The 18,191-nt window shown below is 38.5% G+C and overlaps 3 protein-coding genes across 11 annotated transcripts; 1 reads left to right on the top strand and 2 right to left on the bottom strand.

Moving 5' to 3' along the window:
• The first annotated feature begins 2,048 nt into the window (after positions 1-2,048).
• On the top strand, positions 2,049-5,368 carry LOC119993231 (ninja-family protein AFP3-like). The gene is made up of 2 exons (XM_038840258.1): positions 2,049-3,041; positions 4,872-5,368. The coding sequence occupies exons 1-2, from the start codon at positions 2,408-2,410 to the stop codon at positions 5,282-5,284; spliced, it is 1,047 nt and encodes a 348-aa protein (XP_038696186.1). The 5' UTR covers positions 2,049-2,407; the 3' UTR covers positions 5,285-5,368.
• Positions 5,369-5,394: 26 nt separating this feature from the next.
• On the bottom strand, positions 5,395-9,316 carry LOC119993230 (LRR receptor-like serine/threonine-protein kinase RPK2). The gene has a single exon (XM_038840257.1). The coding sequence runs from the start codon at positions 9,110-9,112 to the stop codon at positions 5,717-5,719; it is 3,396 nt and encodes a 1,131-aa protein (XP_038696185.1). The 5' UTR covers positions 9,113-9,316; the 3' UTR covers positions 5,395-5,716.
• A 2,181-nt stretch (positions 9,317-11,497) lies between these two features.
• LOC119993103 (protein RIK) lies at positions 11,498-17,966 on the bottom strand. Of its 9 annotated transcripts, none has more exons than XM_038840031.1 (12): positions 17,791-17,964; positions 17,206-17,305; positions 16,703-16,798; positions 16,548-16,582; positions 16,383-16,458; positions 15,719-15,850; positions 15,560-15,637; positions 15,027-15,114; positions 14,815-14,932; positions 14,223-14,730; positions 12,208-12,448; positions 11,498-11,999 (listed from the first exon to the last, which is right to left on the bottom strand). In XM_038840031.1, exons 1-12 carry the CDS (start codon positions 17,865-17,867, stop codon positions 11,878-11,880), a joined length of 1,671 nt encoding a protein of 556 aa, XP_038695959.1. In that variant the 5' UTR covers positions 17,868-17,964; the 3' UTR covers positions 11,498-11,877. The 9 variants fall into 9 exon arrangements, 7 of the variants coding, with proteins under 7 accessions (XP_038695959.1, XP_038695960.1, XP_038695964.1 ...); XM_038840032.1 differs by having other exon boundaries at positions 11,720-11,999; positions 17,206-17,287; positions 17,791-17,963; XM_038840037.1 differs by lacking the exon at positions 11,498-11,999 and adding an exon at positions 12,905-12,963 and having other exon boundaries at positions 12,258-12,448; positions 17,791-17,965.
• Between the last annotated feature and the right edge of the window lie 225 nt (positions 17,967-18,191).

Genomic DNA, 18,191 nt, shown 5'->3' with positions numbered 1-18,191 from the left:
ATAAATTCTTATGGCCTAATAAAAAGATACTAAAGTCCATCCATTGCCCCTTAAATAAGCCCCATAATGATTGCTCTTAGGTTTTCTATCAACTTGTCGATTAAAAAAGGGAAAAGATGATAATTAAAATAATTTAATAATAAGTGTTCTGACAAGACGCATGGGTGGGACAGTCTTATGACGTCATCATCATACCTTTGTTTTAACGACACGTCTCTATCTGAAATCTCAACTTTGATTGCATTTGCTGAGCTGTGTCTCTGCACTAGAATCTGACACGTGTACGTAATACGTGGCGTTAGGTCGATCATTACAGAAAACTCTCCAAAAAAGGCACTTGTGTGGGTCCCACGGAGATTGCAAAATAATTCATATTTTTATGATAAAAAGAAATTATGAAATGCAAGTTGCGCCAATAATGGGCCCCTATTCAAGCTAGCATAGTAGAAGAGTTTTATTTACACTCCATTATTTTATAATTACACCCTAATTTTGGTTAACTTGGTTTTAATCCTCTATTTTTTTAAGTATAGGATTATCACACTCGCCCCAAACCTTAAATGATAAGACTTGTGAATACGTCGTTGCTGAGCATGCCCTCTCTGTACAAAGGATTGCTCAATAACTTCACCTTGAACAATTACACAAAATGATTCATTAATTGTGTCGGGTGGCTGAGACAATATGAAGAGATGGATGGGTCTTCCTCCTCTGAAATGTACCTCCGTGGCCAAATAATGTCAGCTTAACCCCATATTGCTTAGCAACCTTTATAAGGCATTTTATAATCGTCGAGTTATGGATATACGATCGCCATATATTTTAGAATCAAAGTATCCTATCATAACTTATTGTTTTCTATTGTTGAGATCTTTGGGATGTATTTCATAAATTTGTGAATTTTTATTTACTTAGGGTATGATTATATATTTTTCAATTTATCTGAGATGAAGATATATTGAGGTTTAGTTAAAAAGTAATGGGATGCAAATAAAATTCCGCTATACACAATTATGTGTTGATTAGTATGTCAACATTCAAACAAACAGAGAGACGTGGTGGAGAAAGTTCTGACCCGAATCCGTAGCTAATGTCGCCACGTGTTTTTCACCAACCGTGATCCTTTCATTGTCTCACCCAATTGCATCCAATCAAAGATTGACACGTTTACTTTTGATGGGATCTATGTATCCTCTAGTCTTCTCTAGCCGTCAGCAGCCGGTCGGCAAAGTGTCATGCCCACTTGTGGCCACCCCCTCCACTTTATGTTGGCATCAAATTAATACCGGTATTCATAACTTGTGTCCTAAAGACACTTATTAAAGATTTATTACATCAAACCACATATGTGATGAACATTCCTTCATTTAGTTTTTTAGACTTAAAATATATATAGTTTTATGTATTTTTTCATCTTTATCTAATGTTCTGAGGACCATATTATCATTTCTAAATTATATTGCCAAAATTACAATTAATACACATACACTCTGAATATTATGTTATTAATAGTCAAAACAAGTGGCGGGAAGAGTCAAAATAAGTGTAGAGTTCAATAGAATTAAAAAAAAAAATGTTTGAAACTCTAATTAATGATAAAATAATAAAAATCATAGATTAGAGTTTGTAACATTGTGCATATAATTAATGACAATATAAATAGGGGCAGTTAAAATTTATGATTAATAAAAATAACCGTATATTTAACCGTCTTATTAATAAGATCACCAAAAGACATAAAGTTCGGAAAGAGGAGAGAGAGTCCGACACGTGGTTGTCGTAGAGTATCCCGAATTCATAGGACGACACGTGTACTTCTGGACAGCCAGTCTAAAAGAGACAGCCAAAAGAGGTGGTGGAGACGCTTGTTTGGCGTCTCCTTGGAATCTGCTACTTCTCTGCACGTGTCTTCTTTTCAGGTCTCTTTATGTCCTCCACGTATCAACTCTCTGTAACGTCTTCCCTAATATCTGTACTTGCAGGGCATTTTCGTCATTCCGATAAATTCCTCTCCCAATCCCCATTTGCCCTTTGCGGCTAAGACATATATATTTTTCCCTCACCACTTTTCCTTCATTTTCCTTCTCCATTCCCTCATCTCATGATTCCCTTTGGATTATGTTCTCAATGTTTTGGATACTGTATGAAGGTGTTTTCGATGGAAAAAGCAGGAACTTTTAGTTCTTTTTTGCTTTGTTCTTATTGGGATTTCAATCCATAGTTGATCATTTGATTCAAATATATTTTTCTCTCTCTCATTTGAATTCCTTTTTGGAATTCTTTGGTCCTAAATTAGTTTCCCTCATCTGGGTATTTCTGTATTCTGTGGATTGTCCTCCTTTTTTGTCAATGGCACAAGCTGAGGAATCAAAAACAAGTGAGTCTCTTCATTAATTTGTCCATTCAAATGTCCAATTTTTCCAGAGATCTCTTGCACAGATTTATATCTGCAAGCCAATTTCCTCGAAAATTCCAAGAACCAAACTTGGAAGGCGAGGAAGATGGAGCAGAAGAAGATAATGGAGATATTGAGCTAAGCCTAGGCCTTTCATTGAATGGTCGTTTTGGGTTTGACCCAAAAAGAGCAAAAAAAAATTTGACCAGGTCATCTTCAATACCAGATTTTGTTGTTAACAATGAAAGTAGTAGTGCATGTTTGATGCATGTAGGTTGTGGTAATCTCGTGAGGGCTTCTTCTTTGCCTACAGAGACAGAGGAGGAGTGGAGGAAGAGAAAGGAAACGCAGACACTGAGAAGAATGGAGGCCAAGCGGAAGAGATCAGAGAAGCAGAGAAACTGGAAAGACAAGGCTTTGTGTGCTTCAACCTTCGGCTCTGGTGCCAGAGTGCCTAATGGTTTTGAAGTGAGAGGAGAAAAGAATACTACTTTCAGTGGTGCCTGCATAGAAGGGCTGTTACCACCTGCACCAGCACCAGCACCAGCACCAGCACCAGCACCAGCACCATTGTCACATGGGTCAGGTGGATCACGAGGGAGTGGGTCCTCTGGGATCTCAGACTTTGAGAGCCATCCGGCTCAAGGTAATTGCTATTTTTAGTCGAATTTTGGGATGGTTTATGATGGAATCTTGATATTGGTTTATGTGATTTGTTTAGTAAGAGTAGACAATTAATTTTCTGTTTCCACAGTTATACTTGATTGTTAGTGTTTTAAGTTGTCTATTTGATTGCTGGTCTAATGTGGTTAATTTTGTGTATTGATGATGGTTGGCTTAAGATTTGTTTTTTGCCCGGAAATAAATGTGGTTAGAAGAGTAGAAAAACCATCCTCTTGGAGCTTTCACTACGTAATCACAACTAATCAAGATGTTGATATTTTTTTCCGTTTCTCTTGCCCCTTCTTTTTATTGCAATGACCACACTTCGTCTCGTTAATTGCTCGTATGTGGTAAACATTCCTTAGCTTTACTGGCAGATTTCATGCCTTTCATGAAGGCTAGCTTTTTACAGTGAGCATGCCTGCGTCGATCGATCAAACGTGCTTCCTCAAGTGTTAGAAATGGCATGTAAAGAGGGAGTTCTTTGAAGCTACATTCATTGTTCATTTTTTTTTTCTCTGTTGCACCGCTCTTATTATTGTTTCTCATGTCGGTCATACCATATACCTTTCGCAAATAGAATTAGAAGCTGTAGATAATTGATGTGTAGTTTACTTTACCTTCAGTAGTCGGTCTAAAATATAGACGAGCTTCTTTGTTGCATGGTGTTCAAACAAAATATTGCACGACTGATTTTAGGAAATCCTTTTCTCTGCGTGTGCTATATCTGCTATCACCAATTCACTAGAGGTTGTAGGTGCACTTGTCATTGGTGTACATTATGCAGTCTACTAGCTGTTGCTGACCCTCGGATCTTTTGGCAATTGCAATAGTGATCCTCCAAAAGGCCATATAGTTTATGAACCAATGTAGTTTTGACCAGTGGAACCGAAGAAGTCATGGAAGCAACGTATAGGCTGGATGCATCCAGTTCATTTGGATATGGATCAAAACTAAATGCCCACAACCTCCTCTTTCTCCGTTTTCTCCCAAACTTAATTGAGCAACATAAATGTCGTACAGATTTGGCCTCCAATACTTTCACATTTGATTTGTAAGAATACTGAATGACACTGAACTGACCTAAATATTTAACTGGGTTTTAAGATAATAACTGAGATGTAAGTGTAATTGTCGGTAGTTGTTCGATTGTAAGTGTTTTTTTGTGTGTAGGGTGTAAATGCAGGTATGGTGCATACTTGCTTTGAGAGCAGCGTTTCGTGATGCTGCTGCTCTATCTTAGTTCTACATAAATAGAAAATTTGTCTGTCCGGAAATTAAATAACTTTTTTATTGGGAAAAGTTGTTCAAATTTTATTGCATCATGTCTTGCAGATACGATGTTCTATTTTTCTACACACGATCTTTTGTATTTGAATCAAGATTCAAATGGGGATGAAGAAAAATAGTTGGTGGTTTTGATTTTATAACTTTGAAGTTATATTGGCCTGTAGTTTACAAATTTAGATGAGTTAGGCCTTTGGGAAACAGTATCTGCTATTTATCATCTTTTCCTCATCCTCCCCTTTCTCCTCTCCCTATCTTTCTTTGTCATTTCCATGCGTGCATTGTCATCGGGCCCTTTTTCAAGCTCGTAGTGATTTCGAAGATCTAATGCTGGTGACACTGGCAATGCAAAGAAAAATTCAGTTGTGTTTTTGACTGCTTTGTGCCTAAAATCATTTAGGGGATTTTGTTCTGCTAATACAGAGAAAATTGTTCTCTTACTTCAAGATGTTTTTCTCTCCTCCTTATTGCCAGTGGCTATTGATATCTTTATTTCCTTCAAGTTTCTTCCTCTATTAAAATGCAGGGATGAAAAAGTGTACAGAAGCAAGAAGCCCTGCTAGTGTCCAGTCTATGCCCGAGTATGGGAAGAAACCATTAGTCACCAATGGATCAATAAATACACAGAAGTCCAAAAATATTTCCGGAGTTTCAATGGAGAGCAAACCCAGTAAACCAACACTTCGTGACAAGGGAACTGATGAAATGACAAGGAATGTGTTGGAAGATATGCCATGTGTGTCTACAAAGGGAGATGGCCCAGATGGAAAAAGAATCGAAGGGTTTCTCTACAGATACAGGAAAGGTGAAGAGGTGAGAATAGTCTGTGTCTGCCATGGCAGCTTCCTCACCCCGGCCGAGTTCATCAAGCATGCGAGTGGCAGTGATGTCGCTAACCCCCTCAGGCACATAGTTGTTAATCCCACTTCCCTTTTGTAATGTCAGATTCTCTTGTATTGATGGGTTGGTGAGATTTCCTTTTTTTAAATTTAGTGAAACTAAGAACTTGTGTTGTTCTGAGTACATGAATTTCCTTGCCAAAGGGTGAGAAATGCTTATAAAGCAAACAAAGATACTTTCAAAAGTGGTATGAAATGCTTCATTAAACAACCAACCCATATGAAATACAAGTATACGAGGTTGGGTGATAAGAAATATCTGCATTCTTCTGCAGATTCCAAGATACATTTCCTAATCAGGTTAAAAATGGAGGGGGTAAAGTAATATTACAATTTACAGGTGGGAGTAACTGCAGATTAGAACTCTACCTAAAGGGTATTACCCCAAAATAACAATTCACAGAGAGAGATTATAAATGGGGCAGTACCTTCTAAATTTACAATGTTAATCAACAAAAGCATTAAGAAGTCACTAACATGAAGGGGGTTGCAGTTGCTTCAGCCGCCGAACGACATGCTTCATGGCTGGTCTTGTGGATAGATTGTCAACAGTACACACAACTGCTAAGTGTAAAACTTCTACCAGATCATCATGTGGACCAGCATCCCATAATCCTGCATTGAAAAAGTCCTTGGCCTGCCCTTGTCGCAATAGCATGTGGGCCCATTGAACAATGTTGAAACCATTCCCATATGATGAGAACGATGGATCGACGGCTTTCTTGTCCGAAAGCAATTCAAGGAGGACGACTCCATAGCTATAAACATCAGCCTTATCAGACACACGACAAGTCATTGCGTACTCAGGAGCAACATAACCAAAAGTTCCAGCCACACCTGTAGTGGCATGGGTTTCTGAAGTTCCCAACAGCCTGGCCAGACCAAAGTCAGATAAATAAGCATTGAGATCATCATCTAACAGGATATTACTAGGCTTCACATCACGGTGGAGGACACGAGGGACACATTGATCATGCAAGTAGGCAAGCGCAAGGGCAATGTCTAAAGCAATCTTGTGAAGTATCCTCCAATCCACGGCCCTTGTAGATCGTTCCTGGATGAATTTTTCCAAGTTACCACCCGACAGGTAGTTATAGATGAGGAACATCTCTGTTTCACTTGCATGATAACCAATTAAAGTAACTAGATTTGAATGCCGGAGGCTTCCAAGGGTTCTGATTTCAGCATCAAATTGAAGAACCCCTTGAAATCTTCCAACTGAAAGTCGTTTGATTGCCACTAGGACTCCAGGAGAGATCTCTGCCTTGTAGGTTGAACCAAAACCTCCATTACCTATGCAGTTGCTTGCGTTAAAATTCCCTGTGGCACGTGCAACTACATCAAAGGTCAAGGGAACCCCTATATCCGTGAAAATAATCACTTCCTTTTTGGTAGATCCCATAACTCTGGACTTGGGATGCCACTTTCTCGTGTAGAAGAACAGAACAATTAAAGCTAGAAGAACAGAAACAATGGCTGATGCAGAGGCGATGGATGCTATCTCAATTGAATTAAAACCATCGATCCCACTTCCATGGGTTGGACTTGATGGTGAAGCAGCATAACTTTGTGACTCACCAGCCCTACCCTGTTGATCTGTAGATGGTCCTGTAAGGGAAACCATGGGGCAAGGGGGCAGATAAGGATTGCCCAGAACACTACTGCACTTCTTCAAATTATCACTTGATGGTAGTGGCCCAGACAAGTTATTGAAAGACACATTAAAGGCTGAAAGTGTTGTCACGTTTGCCAAACCAGAGGGAATCGGCCCAGAGAGCTTGTTATCATTGAGTAGAAGAACAGTCAGGTCTCTCAAGTTCACAAGATCCAAAGGAATCACACCGGAAAGAGAGTTTGAAGAGAGATCTAGAAATTCAAGCCAATGCAGCTGGCCCAAGCTGGAAGGGATGGAGCCAGTCAAGCTATTACCAGACAAAGAAAGAAACGTCAGACCACTTAATTGGCCAAGACTAGTTGGAATGTGACCTTGCAAAGGGTTCCAACTCAAGTTAAGACCAGTAAGAGATATAAACTCTCCAAAACTTGGAGGAATTGGCCCAGTAATCTGATTCCTGGATGCATCTAAAAGTTTGAGAGACCTGCACATTGTACCGATATCCACTGGAATCTGACCTGACATTCTGTTGTTGCTGACATTAATAATCATGACATTCAGTCCATCACATTTCTCAAACAAACTCCCAGGAAATGGTCCGCTGAGATTGTTTTCTCCAGCGAGAAAGGCATAACTAGTTTGCTTTCCTAATCTTTCAGGTGCAATTGGTACAGACTGGACAATACCAGTAAAGTTGTTGCCCCCAAAATAATGAAAAACTGCAATTCCACCACCTCCTTGAGGTAATGGCATAGGGCTTAGAACCTCAGCTCTCTTAGTGAAGAAGGATAGATATGCAGATGATGGACTATCCATGTTCAAAAAAGGAAGAGGTGGACACGAACTATAGTGAAAACCAGGGATTGAACCTGACAAAGCATTTCCACTAACATCAAACATAGTCATGCAAGGCACGACAAGTTCCTGATCCAGCACCCCTGTAAACCTGTTTGAGCTCATGTCAAGAAAACGCAGTTTCTTGCACTTACTAAGTCCATAAGGAATTTCACCACTGAAAAAATTATCAGCCAAATTGATCATCTCCAAGTAGTCACACATACCCCAATCACTTGGTAACCTTCCCTCAAGAGTTGATCTTGGTGCCCACAACATCCTAAGCTTCGGAAGACTCGTAATTTGAGAAGGAAGTTCACCTTGGAAAAAGTTAAAACCATCATCAATGGATGCCATTGAGTCCCCTCCTCTTGAACTATCAGCATTTAGGAACAGGTCAAGAACATTCGACAGCACGAGTATAGACAACTCAGAGCAATTTCCAAGCTCCCAAGGTACTGCCCCACTAAGACTATTTCTGGACACATCCAGCACTTGAAGCTTCTGAAGCATACCAAGCTCAATTGGAATAACCTCTTCAAACAAATTCGAATACAACAAAAGCGTCTGGAGTTCCCCACAATTCCCCAAACTTTTAGGGATTCCACCAACCAGCAAATTACCAGACAAATCCAAATGCTCAAGCTTCCCACAACCCTCTCCAATCTCAGATGGCAGTGACCCACCAAGATGATTAAATGACAGAGAAACCCTTTTAAAGCCACCAGCAAAGCCAGGAACAGTTCCATTGAGGCGATTACCAGCCAAATTTAAGATCTCTAAATTGAAAAAATTAGACAGCGAGTCCGGTATCTCCCCCTCAATCCTGTTGAACCCCAAATTCAAAAACCTCAAATTCCGCAACCCAACAAATGAAGCCGGTAGCGACCCACTAAAAGAGTTTCCCTCTAGATCAAGAACCTCTAACTTTTCCATGCCCCAAATTTCACCTGGAATCTCACCATGGAAACCGTTAAACGGCAACGATACCACCCTGAGCTCTGTTAACCTCCCGATCACAGGCAACAGCTTGCCCACTAAAATTCCTTTACTACCCCTACAGTATCTCCTAATTCCAAGTGAATAGAGTGGAAAAGAAGTAGGATCAGAGCAGGAGTACTCATTGTGATCAGTATTACCTCTGCCACCGCCGTTCCCCGTAATGTTGAGTGAGACGACCCGAAAACTGGCGTCGCAGGAGACTCCGACCCACGAGCAGTGACTTGGGATAATCTGATTCCAACTCGAAAGCAGCCCAGCTGAGTCAGTGACCGAGTTCTTGAACTGAAGCAGCACTGATTTGTCCGAGTCGGCCGTGACAAAGATGCCGTCTTGAGTAACTGAAAGCAGCAAAAACAAAGAGAGTAGCTTTACAGAAGCGCCCCACTTGATCACTGATGAAGAAGAGGAAGAACCCATTCCAAAACCCCGTGAAGGGTCTCCGAAACTCTAAACACGAAGCCCCAACCCCTTCTCTGTCGTTGGAATTCTAGACTGAGAAAAGGAGCCTTTTTTTACTGTCAGTTTGTTAACCCTAACCCTAATTTCTTGGTCCTTGGAGATAGAGAGAAGAGAACAAGAAAAGAAGGAGAAAAACACAGGAAAAGAAGATTCAATCACTGTTCTTTTTAGAAAACGCGTAATTCTTTTTTATTTTTTGTTTTCCTTCCTCTCTTTTAGTATAATTTTAATTTGTTTTGTCTTTTTTTAAAATTTTTATAATTAGTTATTCCGGTCGTTTATGTCGGGTAGAGAGTCCCATCGGACATATGATGTGGAAAGTTTGAGACTCATGGGGTCCATATAGAGCGGGCCCACATGACCCATTACAAGTTAAAACAAGCTAATATATATATATATATATATATAGAAATTCTGTTATGTGGATTAAAAAGTGTGGATCAAGTTTGTGGAACAAAATCTAATGGTTGTAATAAACCATAACATAAGTGGGAGCCACACATTTATTATGAGACCCACCACATCTATGGTTGAAAAACAAGTCCACAAACTTTGTCCATGCTTTCGATCCAAAGGCTGAGAAATAAGTCCGTAAGTTAGGTCCGTAAATTGAGTCCGTAGGAGAGAAAACCTCATATATATATATATATATATATTAGCCAATAGTGGCACTCCTAATCACTATAATTTGGTGTGTACTAAGTAAATTCATCAAGTTAAGGTACTAGTCCACAAACTGCGTATGCCATGTAAGTCTATAGAAAATTCACATGAGCTTATGTATGGGAGGACTTAACCCTAATGAAAGAATATGATTACTAATATACTGCATATTTTACAAACAAACTTAATAATTAAATATAAATAAAAGTCGAATTCAAAAACATTCTGAATCCATATAGTTTAACTAGCAATTCAATTGTCACTATTTGTTGGGTTAGTAAAAATCAATACAGGGTCCCACCTCAATTACATAAAAAGTCAAGTCAAATAAGTCTCTCAATACAATCACATCAACAAAACACATTTTCCAATATAATCACATCAGCAAAACACAAATTCCTATACATTTTTCTTTTCCACCAAACATGGAGGCCAACAAATTCTCATGCCCTCCATGTTGTCCACAATAAAACTACATCAAAACACAATCTTTCAATACAACCACATCAGCAAAACGCATTTCTCAATACAGTCACATCAACAAAACACAAAACTCAATACAACCACATCAGCAAAACACAAAACCCTATAAATATTTGTTGGCCCAGACAAAATAACACCATTGCAAGTGCTCGTTTACCATGTGTGTTGGCCCATCAACATCATTTATTTCTTAAAAGAAATTCAAAACTAATATACTGAATAATTGGATATGTGCATGGTTGGTCCTATAAAATTAATTTAAAAATGACTCTATTTGTCACGTATCAATTTCAATCTAAATCTAAAATTCCAGGTTTTAAGACCTAAAATATGACCTGGGTCAGATCCCAATGAAATTTGGAATTATTAAATGTTAATTAACAGCAAGAAAACAAGGTGGGGTTCCTTTAATTAGTCCATCTTTCACATTCATATTATCCAAAAGCCAAAAGTGATTTATTTTATAATAATTATAATCCAGAATAAACAATAATAATAATAAATTAACAATAAAGACAACCTCTTTTTTCTACTGTGCAGATTTCCATTATCTTTAACGATACAAACAATATTCTCTGCTCAATTATTACGTCAGTGTGACGAACCAATGACGTCACTAAATTTAGTTGTGAATTATTCAGTGATGTTAAATTGTATTAATATGGAACATAACCTTCTCAATTATTTAGTTGTGGAGATCACAAAGAATATACTATTGCAGCTTTAATTGTGCCATGTGAGGGTGTGATGGCAACTTCCTTTTAATGATCAATTTAATTTCTTATTCTTTGAAAAGATTAATTTATTGAAATTTTTATTTCTAACAATAAAATAGTACTACAATGGGTATGGAATAACTTGAACAAAAGCAATTACCCATAAACAAATGATACATCAAGCTCTTCTTAGGCTCGGAAAATATGTATACCGATGCGAGAGAAGCTAAGTTTTACTTATAAACCACTCCACTTGAATAGGTTTAACGCCAGACCGATGGAGAATTTTAGTCTTGACAAGATTGTCACTTCATTCTTGGAACAAACCTCTGGCAGAACACAGCTTCCGTTCCGTGTATTGAGATCTGACGAGGCCATATCCACGAGGCCAAGAGTACCTTCTAAACACTTCAACGCCGTAAATTGAGATAATCTGTCGGGGAAGAACATTGTCGACACAATGCAGGTTAGTTTCCAGGCATCGCAAGGGAAAAATTTCATCCAAATGTCAATTCACCAGACAAGACCCAAGATTTTACCCACAGAAACAATTTTCCCCCAAGTTGAATAACTCAAAAAATTAATACATAAAACACAAAACTACCCCATAAATTTAAACTACCAAATGACATTGGCTACTTCTAAGTACTAATGTACATTTGTAACCTATTCATGACCCAAGACAACTCGGACCTCGTCTTCCTAAAAAACAAACAGCCAAGAAAAACTGGCTGCAGCTGATGCATCACTTACTCCAGAATGGTTTCATACAACAGACACCACATAAGCTTCTACAAAAAAAAAAACTTATTTTTTCCTGTCGCCTGTAAACAATATTCCACAAGGTGAAAAGCCAGAAAGTCATACAGCCCAAAATGGTTTTTGAGCTGCCACCGCGCTAGGGTTGTTATTACGGGGTGCCTCGCTGATCTCCTCAAGATCATCATCTTCGTCCCCGTATTCCATAAGCTTCACCAAGGTATCTGACACAAGTAAATTTCTTTAGATAAAAGCAACTAGAAATGGAACTAACATATCATTTTAGCGCAGCTAGCCAACAAATGCACCCCTCTCCGAAATAAGGATGAAAGTATGATAACTGCACTTCTCTAAAAATATGACGTTTCCATGCCGAATAACCAATTCAAAACAAGAACAGTAAGAAAAAGCAGAGCAAGTTACAATTCCTACCAGGTACAGCATCAGGTTTTGTTTTATTCAAAACAATGTCCTTGTCATGAAATTTCTCAACAGGGGTTGACGAAAATTTTGGTGGTGGCGGCGGGGGTGGCATGGTTCTTGGAGGTCGGGGTGGGGGTGGCATTCCATTTGATGACAGTGGGACCAACTTCTTTGGCTCTGGCATGTTTGAAACATTTCTGACACCTAAATCTGATGAAGATCGGTCACCGGGCTCTAATAATCTTGATCCCTGCAACAAGTTGGAAGAAACAATGCAAACCTAGTTTTACACAAAGAGTTCTGACTAAGATGATTTACAACAATATTCCATTCAAGAATTTTATAAAGATAACACGCAAAAATGAGGATAGCAGACAATATGGGCAAGGGAGGGGGGGCATAGAATGAAGCTTCTATGGTCTGTTTGAAATTATGCGTCAAAATCCTACTGGCATTCACATCCAGTGCCATCCAGATACACAGGGTTAGCCAGTGTTGCCAAAATACAGAAAGTATTAGCAAATACTTTTCACATGCTCAGGATGTCATTCAAAAGCGAATATCTTTTGGTGTGGTCTACAGACCAAACTTCTTCTCTCATCCTCTAAATGGATTTCAATAACTATAAAATTCTTATTTCTAAGACTCATGATTTGGTGCATGACTGTGTTTTCTACAAAATAATAATGATCTTTTTCCAGCTCACCTAACGCCTAGATTGAAGCCAAGTTCTCTTGTAAAGAAGAATTATATCAAACCAATTCGCTGTTCCAAACCAAATACATAGCTGTTGCTTTAGCTAGTCTCATTAGGAAAAAAGATTAATCAAAGTAATTTAGCGAGTAAGCACCAAACAATTAATCTCCACGCATATTTTATTATACATTCTTTTTTCCTGATAGGTTATATACTTATATCAAAATAAACATTACTCATTTTGTTAATTTTTTTAGTATATTTGAGGCAATCAATTTGTAACCAATCCTAGATGAAGATGCTCTCTGCCAATGGCCCACAACTGAATTGTCGAAAACAGATGTCAGAAATGGCTTTTAAAACCTCCTTTCAGAAAATCAATTAGTGGTACTACGGGCAGCGGCTCCTTATCAAGAAGCCAGCAGCAGATCAAGATGCAAAATCTTCTTTCAAAAGGACTACACCATCTACTGTATGTAAAGCAAAGAACACAAGATTGTATACTGGTCCATGATCATAGCCCTTGGCAGCAAAGATCATCGCATAGCACCTCTCCCACAAAAACCCTGTGAAAAGATAAACCAATGGCACTAACAGAGGTCCAGCAACAGCCTGTTAGCTTCTTAGAAGGTCAGAGAAAATACCTGGAATATTAAGCAGTGGAAGTCAGGACAATTGTAAAACAGATTAATGAGGCAAAAGGAAAAATGTAAAAATCACTTGAGAAAGAGCCCTAACATGTATATGCTCATTCTGGCGACAAAAGAGAACATTCACTAATTCACAAGCATGACACATGCACAACAAGCAAAGACAGAAAGAAATTTCATCAGGCTGAATACTCCAGAATCTTGCACTGGATATAAAGAAAGAACAAGTGGAAATAAAGACTAGTTAAGGCAAAAGACCCAAATAATGGTGAAGTAATCATGTTTGGCTTCAGCGCATTCATTCAAACTTACCAAGCCAAATGAAACAAGCGGGCCGCCACTTCAATATAATAAAATGTAAATAAATAAAATGCAAAATTTTTCATAAATACAATTATGTTGGCAATGCATGTTATCCATTTGAACCATGCTTTATTTTTCGGATGGTAACACCACTACCTTTTACTCAAGAGAGTATGTACATGCTTAAAAGTAGTTGTCAATCAATCCCTCAACAATCATCTAATCCAATATATTTGCAAAATGCTCGATGATATGATGTCCTTGAAATAATTAAAAAATATTTGTTTTGCATCTGAGGCATGCAATGGACATATATTAAATTAAACCCTGAAGCTATATCCTAAAAGATGCAAGAAGGAAGAGGAACATCAATACCTGGTGTAATTTTGTTGGTTCATTTGAACCAACCGGTAACTCCTGAAACTTCCGCTTCTGTGGGGGACGTTTCTCAGTTATGGAGTCAGTGCTCATCTTCTGTGTCGTACCTGATGTAGAAGGGGGAACAGTTGAGGTGACAGTGGAAGGTGACTGTCTGAGGGCAAGGGCAACTTGTTGCAAAGGTGTGGCCTGAGGATATATCCCACCGTATCCAACGTAGCTTGTTCCTCCAGCTAATGAAGACTGAGGATAGCGTACCATGTTTGGCAACGCCTGCACACTATTCAACATTCCCCCAGGTTGTGACACTATTCCCTGAGGAAAGATGGAAGCAGAACCAGAGACCATAACTTGAGAAGCTGGTGGGGCTAGCGTAGGGCTGACCATGGATGTGAAACCAGGGGTCGAACATGCATTAACATTTTGCTCAATCCCAGAACTCCAAACTCCAGCCAACAACTGCTGCGGAGGAGGAACAGCGCCATAGACCTTACTGGATGAAGCCCTAAAAGTTGAAATTTAATTAAAAGAAATACCAAATGACTCTGTGCATCCAGACTAACGTAACTACGATAGCCAAAATTGCTACCTTGAGGCACCACATTCTAGGCTGATCGTATCCAAAAGATTTTCAGCCAATCGCTTCGCATCTTCAAGACCTTTTGAATTAGTACTGGACAAGAACAAATGCAGCGGGCGCAACACTTCTGCAACCCAAATGAGACAATCAGCAAAAGTTTTAAGGAAGAAATGATGACTGGTAGAAACAACTTGCTATAGATTGTATTCTATACAACTTACCATCATCACTTTGAGGATTTCCTGAACCCTGCCCTCTTAATATGACAGTTGCTCCTGTTTCATTCATAATGTGATTTATATACTGGTCCTGCAAGTACAAAACCGAACCACCGGAACACAAAAAAACAATCTCTCCCAAGTTTTTTGGAGATGAAGGAGAAAGCTTCAACATTAGAATCTCTCATCTCAACATGAAAAGTTAACAAAATTATCCAATAAATTAATTAACAAAACTGCACATTTCAAACCATTCAATGCACATGTAATACAACTACAAGCTCCAGTAACTAATCAGGGAATGTGCTTCTATTGTTAAAATTAGTGTAGCTCACTATGTTTCTTGTTCACCCCTGGCCCAAAGTCTATTCTTTTTGAGGTGAACTGTATGCATGCAGCTCATAATTGTATTACATGTGCATTGAATGAGAAACATAATGAGCTACATTAATTTTAAAAGCAGAATCACCTTCCCTGATTATGATGAGTTGCAGGAAGAAGAAAATAGAGAACATGAAGGACACAAAAAAACTCACATTTGGTCCCCGAATACGAGCAGCAATGTTCAGTGATGGGTCCGCATCAAAGCCCAAAAACACACACGTGCTCAATGCCTGAGAAACATTGTTCTTAAAAACTTATAAGCAACAGAACTTATTTTGTGACTGAGAAAACCAGGAACGCAAAATGTTTACCATTGCTCCATTGGTTGTAACCACCTGGGAAGTGGAAGAAACTGGCAGTAGGCAGGGCCCTTGTTTTAGCATTTCTTCAACCATGGCAGCTGCACGATCAACAGCTAAAATACGTTCTGTTGTGTCTTTTATCTGCACGGGTAATCCAACATTTTCATGAAAATAACATTAAAAAAACAACAAAAGTAAAACAGAGGATTTCTAATCCATAATCTTTTCCTATCATTCTATCCAAAAGAATCTTTTCCTATCATCCCATGATACTGATGCCTCCATTGACAAATGATATTTGGTTAAGTTCAAATGTTCACAATGGCATCCTCCAAAATAATTTCTTGACACAGCATTCCTTCTTTACTATTTGTAATGTCTTTTCAAAGTTCATAAAAAGCAGGAAAGATCAAAGAACATTTTTCAAACGAAAACTGTTTCTAAGTTCTAACCTTGTCTATTTAAAAATAAAATAAAATTCTGAGAGATGGTTCAACTTTAATTCCAGAAAATCGGTCAAAATATTTTCAAATGAATATCATGCAAACAGATTGAAGGCTTGATAAGAAGTTACAAGTCAGACAGACCCTAGCCGAAGTTCAAACAGGCAAACCAAGACTTAAGAAGGTTTCACTGCACAGATACTGTGAAAAGGGGGATAAAACATTCTTACATGAGCCCCTGCAGATATGTGAAGGTATAATGGCTTTTCTCCATCAGGTGGTGCATTTGGCGGACGATACTTGCCCCTGCAAAGTCAATTTAAATCTATTCATGAAATACACCAGAAGGGACCATTAGGAATTTTTACATCCTATGACTCTCAAAACCTACCAACCTAGTTATCACCACAGCACCAGAGCACTTCTGAATCTGCATAGAAATAAAATGATCAATCAGTCACTTCCATGAAACCACAGAATCATTCACCTAACTTCCAGGAAAGAAATTGAATCTCCTGTGGTCATACAAACCAAACAAAACAATATTCACCTCTTCCTGTGTCTGGCGTTTTGTGAGCCTATAGCGAACAGAAGGCTCAGCATCATTTATAACCAGTTCTCGCGCTATTAAGAGCTCGTCTTGGATCTTAACCAGGAAAAAAAACACACATAAGGGAAATTATGCCAAATGAACCCAAAGAAAAATTATTATAAAAACAACAGGCATAAAAGATCAATCAAAATTCCTCATCACATAATGCACAAAAACAAATCGCTCTTCCATGTGCAGCAAAGAAATCAAATAAATTTATAGAAATGTAAGGAACAATAGAAACCAAGACTAAGTCTCAATGATGGTAAATATTTACCAGAAGCACTGCATAAAAAAGAATACAACACAGTTAAGACAACAGCATCTATTTCCATAAGAAATGACATCGAAAAAAAGGTAGGGATAACTCTCGGAATACATCTCACTTGTTGTATTAAGGGGTAACTTGATTCACTAGAAAAGCCCAAGAGACGGGCTACAACAGGAAGAGAAATTCCAACCTTGTTTAAAGGGAGAATCCCAGGTAGAGCAACTCCAGCCTGAACCAAAGACTCTGCAGGCTGATCCCACCTTCTCTTTTTCCTGCGAAATGTGTTAAAGCTAGAATGCAGCAAAAATCAACCATAAAACTTGAATCGTTTCACTAAGTGAATTTTTTTTAACAAACATCACCCCAGTAATCATTTGCACAAAACCTTAAAATCAGTTGCACAAAATTCCTAAAAATTCAAGCAACATAAATGTTTGAACCATACAAACACATTATAATCTCTTCCTTTCCCTATCAATAAAACCGAATTTTAGACAAACATCGATATGACTCTCATCAATTCTCCAATCAACAGAAAAAAAATCCTTGAACAAAGAAAATATAGCATCTCACACCTACTTCTTTCAAAAAAAAAAATTTAAAAAAAAATTGCAACTATTACATTATCTATATAATACAAAGCAATAAAACCACTGATTATTAATCCAAGCTTGAAAAAAACAAGAACAACACGCACATATTTACAGACGCTTCAACGAATTATCCAAAATCCAACAGTTACAGAATCTAACGACCGAAGTTGAATTAGGATTACCTTTGCCTAGTCTGTGAAGTATCATCGGAGGAGACTTTGGAGGCAGTGTTCTCAGTCGTGTTGTCGTTCGCTGACATTTTCTCGGTCGTTTCGTGGTGACGAAGAAGATAGAAGAGAGAGCTTTTCTCGGTCTGCTTGTTTTCTGGTCTTCTCCTTTATTAGGGATTTGGTTTTCAGGTTCTTTACGTTTCCGAGTAGGAAAGGATCGATCATTCGTCCCGTTGCGTGCTTGGGCCAGCCTGCCACGTCCGGTCTTATTTTGGGCTCAGAGTGGGCGATTTTAAGTTTTAACTAACACCCCAGCCTGAAAGCATTGGGCCTGACCAATCTAGCCGGATACTTGGCCTCAATTCTTTTGACAAGCCCACCCTGCCCCACTAACGGTCTTTCCCTTATAATAT

The sequence above is a fragment of the Tripterygium wilfordii genome, chromosome 23, assembly GCF_013401445.1.
Source record: "Tripterygium wilfordii isolate XIE 37 chromosome 23, ASM1340144v1, whole genome shotgun sequence".
NCBI lineage: Eukaryota > Viridiplantae > Streptophyta > Magnoliopsida > Celastrales > Celastraceae > Tripterygium > Tripterygium wilfordii.
This window is presented reverse-complemented; position numbering and strand designations above follow the sequence as displayed.

Excerpts from the sequence above, each read along its gene's own strand:
- LOC119993231 (XM_038840258.1), top strand. The coding sequence starts at position 2,408 with ATGTCCAATTTTTCCAGAGATCTCTTGCACAGATTTATATCTGCAAGC. Across the intron at positions 3,042-4,871 it reads TGAGAGCCATCCGGCTCAAG|GGATGAAAAAGTGTACAGAA; the intron begins GTAATTGCTATT and ends ATTAAAATGCAG.
- LOC119993230 (XM_038840257.1), bottom strand. The coding sequence starts at position 9,112 with ATGGGTTCTTCCTCTTCTTCATCAGTGATCAAGTGGGGCGCTTCTGTA.
- LOC119993103 (XM_038840031.1), bottom strand. The coding sequence starts at position 17,867 with ATGTCAGCGAACGACAACACGACTGAGAACACTGCCTCCAAAGTCTCC. Across the intron at positions 16,459-16,547 it reads GGTGCTGTGGTGATAACTAG|GGGCAAGTATCGTCCGCCAA; the intron begins GTTGGTAGGTTT and ends TTGACTTTGCAG. Across the intron at positions 15,115-15,559 it reads CTCGTATTCGGGGACCAAAT|GACCAGTATATAAATCACAT; the intron begins GTGAGTTTTTTT and ends TTGTACTTGCAG.